This window comes from Ascaphus truei, unplaced genomic scaffold, assembly GCF_040206685.1.
Source record: "Ascaphus truei isolate aAscTru1 unplaced genomic scaffold, aAscTru1.hap1 HAP1_SCAFFOLD_952, whole genome shotgun sequence".
In the NCBI taxonomy this organism is placed as follows: Eukaryota; Metazoa; Chordata; class Amphibia; order Anura; family Ascaphidae; genus Ascaphus; species Ascaphus truei.
In genome coordinates, this window is record NW_027457291.1 from 54,421 (window position 1) to 61,540 (window position 7,120).

A 7,120-nucleotide genomic window follows, 5' to 3' on the forward strand; every position below is an offset into this window, starting at 1 on the left:
GACTGCCGAGAGAGAGAGAGACAGTGAGACATCACCCTGCCACTGACTGCGAGAGAGAGAGAGACAGTGAGACTTCACCCTGCCACTGACTGCCGAGAGAGAGAGAGACAGTGAGACATCACCCTGCCACTGACTGCCGAGAGAGAGAGACAGTGAGACATCACCCTGCCACTGACTGCCGAGAGAGAGAGAGACAGTGAGACATCACCCTGCCACTGACTGCCGAGAGAGAGAGACAGTGAGACATCACCCTGCCACTGACTGCCGAGAGAGAGAGAGACAGTGAGACATCACCCTGCCACTGACTGCCGAGAGAGAGAGACAGTGAGACATCACCCTGCCACTGACTGCCGAGAGAGAGAGACAGTGAGACATCACCCTGCCACTGACTGCAGAGAGAGAGAGAGACAGTGAGACATCACCCTGCCACTGACTGCAGAGAGAGAGAGACAGTGAGACATCACCCTGCCACTGACTGCCGAGAGAGAGAGAGAGACAGTACCCTGCCACTGACTGCCGAGAGAGAGAGACAGTGAGACATCACCCTGCCACTGACTGCCGAGAGAGAGACCGTGAGACATCACCCTGCCACTGACTGCCGAGAGAGAGAGAGGAGAGAGAGAAACAGTGAGACATCACCCTGCACTGACTGCCGAGAGAGAGAAAGTGAGACATCACCCTGCACTGACTGCCGAGAGAGAGAGAGAGACAGTGAGACCTCACCCTGCCACTGACTGCCGAGAGAAAGACAGTGAGACTTCACCCTGCCACTGACTGCCGAGAGAGAGAGACAGTGAGACATCAACCTGCCACTGACTGCCGAGAGAGACAGTGAGACATCACCCTGCCACTGACTGCCGAGAGAGAGACAGTGAGACATGCAGAGCAAGAGACCGTCAGACATCACCCTGCCACTGACTGCCGAGAGAGAGAGACAGTGAGACATCACCCTGCCACTGACTGCCGACAGAGAGAGACAGTGAGACATCACCCTGCCACTGACTGCCGAGAGAGAGAGACAGTGAGACATCACTCTGCCACTGACTGCCGAGAGAGAGAGAGAGAGACATGCAGAGCAAGAGACTGTCAGACATCACTCTGCCACTGACTGCCGAGAGAGAGAGAGAGAGACATGCAGAGCAAGAGACTGTCAGACATCACTCTGCCACTGACTGCCGAGCAAGAGACTGCAACTAGCTGGGGAGACTGTCTCAGACCTCCCCATGCTACAGACAGAGATTACACACAACAGAGCGCCCCATTATACTCACAAGAGTTCCGCCAGCTCCCCCACCTCTCCCACCAGCGCCAGCAGCAAGCTCCGGGCTGATGAAACTGGTTCCAGTCCCTCTCTTCCGTGAACTGGGCCTGCAAGTGGCGGCTAGGAGGCAGGGGGTATATATCACCAACAAGCATCACCTTATTATCCCCTCACCCCCCCCCACCCATCATCCCTTCCCCTCACCCACCCCCACCCATCATCCTTCCCCTCACCCACCCCCACCCATCATCCCTTCCCCTCACCCCCCCCACCCATCATCCCTTCCCCTCACCCACCCCCACCCATCATCCCTTCCCCTCACCCACCCCCACCCATCATCCCTTCCCCTCACCCCCCCCACCCATCATCCCTTCCCCTCACCCCCCCCACCCATCATCCCTTCCCCTCACCCCCCCCCCACCCATCATCCCTTCCCCCCCCCCCCCACTCACCCCCCCCACCCCACTCACCCCCCCCACCCATCATCCCTTCCCCTCACCCCCCCACCATCCCTTCCCCTCACCCCCCCACCCATCATCCCTTCCCCTCACCCCCCCACCCATCATCCCTTCCCCTCACCCCCCCCACCCATCATTCCTTCCCCTCACCCCCCCCACCATCCCTTCCCCTCACCCCCCCCCACTCATCATCCCTTCCCCTCACCCATCATCCCTTCCCCTCACCCATCATCCCCCCCCACCCATCATCCCCTCACCATCATCCCTTCCCCTCACCCCCCCACCACCCATCATCCCCCCCACCATCCCTTCCCCTCACCCCCCCCCCCACCCATCATCCCCCCCACCATCCCTTCCCCTCACCCCCCCCCACCCATCATCCCTCACCCCCCACCATCCCTTCCCCCCCCCCACCACCATCCCTTCCCCCCCCCCACCCCACCCCACCATCCCTTCCCCCCCCCCCACCCCACCATCCCTTCCCCCCCCCCCCCACCCCACATCCCTTCCCCCCCCCCCACACCCCACCATCCCTTCCCCCCCCCCCACCATCCCTTCCCCCCCCCCCACCATCCCTTCCCCCCCCCCCACCATCCCTTCCCCCCCCCCCACCATCCCTTCCCCCCCACCATCCCCCCCCCCCCATCATCCCTTCCCCCCCCCACCACCATCCCTTCCCCCCCCACCGCCACCACCCCTTCCCCCCCCCACCGCCACCACCCCTTCCCCCCCCCACCGCCACCACCCTTCCCCCCCCACCGCCACCACCCCTTCCCCCCCCACCGCCACCACCCCTTCCCCCCCCACCGCCACCACCCTTCCCCCCCCCACCGCCACCACCCCCTTCCCCCCCCCCACCGCCACCACCCCCTTCCCCCCCCCACCGCCACCACCCCTTCCCCCCCCCACCGCCACCACCCCTTCCCCCCCCACCGCCACCACCCCTTCCCCCCCCACCGCCACCACCCCTTCCCCCCCCACCACCACCACCCCTTCCCCCCCCCACCACCACCACCCCTTCCCCCCCCCACCACCACCACCCCTTCCCCCCCCCACCGCCACCACCCCTTCCCCCCCCCACCGCCACCACCCCTTCCCCCCCCCACCGCCACCACCCTTCCCCCCCCACCGCCACCACCCCTTCCCCCCCCCACCGCCACCACCCCTTCCCCCCCCCACCGCCACCACCCCTTCCCCCCCCCACCACCACCACCCCTTCCCCCCCCACCACCACCACCCCTTCCCCCCCCCACCACCACCACCCCTTCCCCCCCCACCACCACCACCCCTTCCCCCCCCCACCACCACCACCCCTTCCCCCCCCCACCACCACACCAGGCCACCCCTTCCCCCCACCACCACCACCACCCCTTCCCCCCACCACCACCACCACCCCTTCCCCCCCCACCACCACCATCCCTTCCCCCCCCCACCACCACCATCCCTTCCCCCCCCCCCCCCCCCACCACCACCACCACCACCATCCCTTCCCCCCCCCCCCACCACCACCACCACCACCACCACCACCACCATCCCCTTCCCCCCCCCACCACCACCACCACCATCCCTTCCCCCCCCCCACCACCATCCCTTCCCCCCCCACCACCATCCCTTCCCCCCCCCCACCACCACCATCCCCATCCCTTCCCCCCCCCACCACCACCACCCAATAACCCACATTCCCCACAGGGAGGTCCTCACATCTCCTCCATGGTAGGGGAGTCACTGAAGGTGAATTCCGGCAGGGGGTCACCAGCAGGTCCGGGGTCTCAGCTGTGGGGGGGCTCTGAGGGAGAACAGGGAGGGGTCAGCAGCATGTCAGGGCTCCCCTCTGTGTACCCAGCACCCCTTCACACATCTACACCCCATACATCACCCCCTCCCCCCTTATATACCCCACACATCTCCCCCCTATATACCCCCACACATCTCCCCCCCCTATATACCCCCACACATCACCCCTCTATATAGCACCCACTCCAACCCACATACCCCTCTATATAACACCCACTCACCTCAATCCTCACACATCTCCCCCCCTATATACCCCAAACATCTCCCCTCTATATAACACCCACTCTCCCCCACCTCGCTCCTATATACCCCCCACATCTCCCCTCTATATATCACCCACCTCCATCCTCACACATCTCCCCCCCTATATAACACCCACTCTCCCCCCACCTCGCTCCTATATACCCTCACATTTCCCTTCTATATAACACCCACTCTCCCCCACCTCGCTCCTATATACCCCCCCTATCGCCCCCTCTATATAACACCCACTCTCCCCCCACCTCGCTCCAATATATCCCCCACCCTCGCTCCCCTATATACCCCCCACATCTCCCCCCTATATACCCCCCACATCTCCCCCCCTATATACCCCCCACATCTCCCCCCTATAATACCCCCCCACATCTCCCCCCTATATACCCCCCACATCTCCCCTCTATATACCCCACACATCTCCCCCTCTATATACCCCCCACATCTCCCCTCTATATAACACCCACCTCCATCCTCACACATCTCCCCCCCTATCGCCCCCTCTATATAACACCCACTCTCCCCCCCACCTCGCTCCAATATATCCCCCACCTCGCTCCTATATACCCCCCACATCTCCCCCCTATATAACCCCCCACATCTCCCTCTATATACCCCCCACATCTCCCCCTCTATATACCCCCCACATCTCCCCTCTATATAACACCCACCTCCATCCTCACACATCTCCCCCCCTATCGCCCCTCTATATAACACCCACTCTCCCCCACCTCGCTCCAATATATCCCCCACCTCGCTCCTATATACCCCCCACATCTCCCCCCTATATACCCCCCACATCTCCCCTCTATATACCCCCCACATCTCCCCTCTATATAACACCCACCTCCATCCTCACACATCTCCCCCCCTATCGCCCCTCTATATAACACCCCACTCTCCCCCCACCTCCCCCCCTATATACCCCCCCACATCTCCCCCCTATATACCCCCCCACATCTCCCCCCTATATACCCCCACATCTCCCCCCTATATACGCCCCCACATCTCCCCCCTATATACCCCCCACATCTCCCCCCTATATACCCCCCACATCTCCCCCCTATATACCCCCCACATCTCCCCTCTATATAACACCCACCTCCATCCTCACGCACGTGGATCAGCAAACACTTCCGTGTGAAGGCGGAACGCAAAGAAACTGCTTCACCCAATCACAGCGCCGCCTTTACCAGCCTGGACCAATCCCGGAGGGGCTCACATTGTCCAATCAGAAGCCGTCTTTTTATCTCTATCTTTCAAACCAGAACGTTATTACACTGTGCGCTGCGCCCCCAGAATCCTCTGCGGCAGCGCCCCCAGAATCCTCTGCGGCAGCGCCCCGAGAATCCTCTGCGGCAGCGCCCCCAGAATCCTCTGCGGCAGCAGCAGTTTGGTCCAGGCTGAGTTCAGGGCGCATACTACGCGGCGTGCACGCGCTTACGCACGTTCCTCACAATTTCGGTTTGTTCGGTGGGAGTTTTCAAACTGAAGATGACACCGGCGCAGTACCGCGTTAACGCTGCTACATTTTTCCGCCACAACCGAAATGAATTTGTGGGGCTGGAGTCGCGTCACGGAGCTGGTTCAGCGAACCCGCTCCGTGACACGTTCGCCACGACCCAACTCCTGCAGCTCAGGCGTGTAATAGTGCGGCCGTGAGCGGTGGCGCGGCAGATCAGGCAAATTACAATAAAATTGTATTTTCGCACTGGTGCCGCGCCGCAAACCAATCACAGCGCTGCCTAACGCTGTGACGTCAGAGTCACGCCCCCTAACTGCGCGCGTCACTGCTTGCACCCTAAGAACTAAACGTGCACGCGCCCGCACGCGCAGCAGCCAGGACTATAAAACAAGCCTAAGACGTGTAATATAGTGTGCTCGTGCGCTACCGTGCGCTACCGTGCGCACGCGTGTCAATTATAATCGACTGTTTAAACCTCGCTATACTAAATACCTCCGAGGCGCGCGGTACGGCAGTGAGCGTTGACCCGGCAGATCGGAGGAAAGACATGAAAAATGTATTTTGGTGCTGCTGCCGCGCCACGTGACGCTGCCGAGCCAATCACAGCGCGGCTATCGGGGGGGCCTGTGTGACGTCGTACACACCAGTATTTGTGACTTTCCTGCTTAATAAATGCACAAAGTGCTGAAGACAAACTACTTTTAACAAAAATATTTACTTTGAACCCTTTGAAGAGGGGCCCCGGTGCAGAGTGCCACGGCCCCCCGGTGCAGAGTGCCACAGCCCCCCCGGTGCAGAGTGCCACAGCCCCCCCGGTGCAGAGTGCCACGGCCCCCCGGTGCAGAGTGCCACAGCCCCCCCGGTGCAGAGTGCCACAGCCCCCCCGGTGCAGAGTGCCACGGCCCCCCCCGGAGCAGAGTGCCACGGCCCCCCGGTGCAGAGTGCCACGGCCCCCCGGTGCAGAGTGCCACAGCCCCCCCGGTGCAGAGTGCCACAGCCCCCCCGGTGCAGAGTGCCACGGCCCCCCCGGTGCAGAGTGCCACAGCCCCCCCGGTGCAGAGTGCCACAGCCCCCCCGGTGCAGAGTGCCACGGCCCCCCCGGAGCAGAGTGCCACGGCCCCCCGGTGCAGAGTGCCACGGCCCCCCCGGAGCAGAGTGCCACGCCCCCCCGGAGCAGAGTGCCACGGCCCCCCCGGAGCAGAGTGCCACGGCCCCCCGGTGCAGAGTGCCACGGCCCCCCCGGAGCAGAGTGCCACGGCCCCTCTGGCATAGCGCGGCCTGGCATAGCCCGGCCTGGCACAGCGCGGGTTGGCATAGCGCGGTCTAGCATAGCGAGGTCTAGCATAGCGCGGTCTGGCATAGCGCGGCCTGGCATAGCGCGGTCTGGCATAGCGCGGTCTGGCAGCGCGGTCTAGCATAGCGCGGTCTGGCATAGCGCGGTCTGGCATAGCGCGTCCTGGCATAGCGCGGCCTGGCATAGCGCGGTCTGGCATAGCGCGGTCTGGCATAGCGCGGCCTGGCATAGCGCGGTCTGGCATAGCGCGGTCTGGCATAGCGAGGTCTGGCATAGCGCGGTCTGGCATAGCGCGGCCTGTCATAGCGCGGTCTGGCATAGCGCGGTCTGGCATAGCGCGGTCTGGCATAGCGCGGCCTGGCATAGCGCGGCCTGGCATAGCGCGGCCTGGCATAGCGCGGCCTGGCATAGCGCGGCCTGGCATAGCGCGGCCTGGCATAGCGCGGTCTGGCATAGCGCGGCCTGGCATAGCGCGGTCTGGCATAGCGCGGCCTGGCATAGCGCGGCCTGGCATAGCGCGGTCTGGCATAGCGCGGTCTGGCATAGCGCGGTCTGGCATAGCATAAACTGGCATAGCGCGGTCTGGCATAGCG

The 7,120-nt window shown here is 63.4% G+C and overlaps 1 protein-coding gene and 1 long non-coding RNA gene across 3 annotated transcripts in view; both read right to left on the reverse strand.

Moving 5' to 3' along the window:
* Positions 1 to 541, reverse strand: part of LOC142486564 (coiled-coil domain-containing protein 42-like) — a 9,746-nt gene extending 9,205 nt beyond the window's left edge. The window contains exon 1 of the mRNA XM_075585140.1: positions 503 to 541. Within this exon, the coding sequence (XP_075441255.1) occupies positions 503 to 541 (39 nt within the window). The remainder of the gene's footprint in view (positions 1 to 502) is intronic.
* A 294-nt stretch (positions 542 to 835) lies between these two features.
* LOC142486563 (uncharacterized) lies at positions 836 to 4,984 on the reverse strand. 2 transcript variants are annotated; one of them, XR_012799030.1, is made up of 4 exons: positions 4,871 to 4,984; positions 3,421 to 3,505; positions 1,272 to 1,381; positions 836 to 854 (listed from the first exon to the last, which is right to left on the reverse strand). It is a non-coding gene; the product is annotated as an uncharacterized LOC142486563 (long non-coding RNA). The 2 variants fall into 2 exon arrangements; XR_012799029.1 differs by lacking the exon at positions 836 to 854 and adding an exon at positions 1,162 to 1,172.
* Positions 4,985 to 7,120: the final 2,136 nt, after the last annotated feature.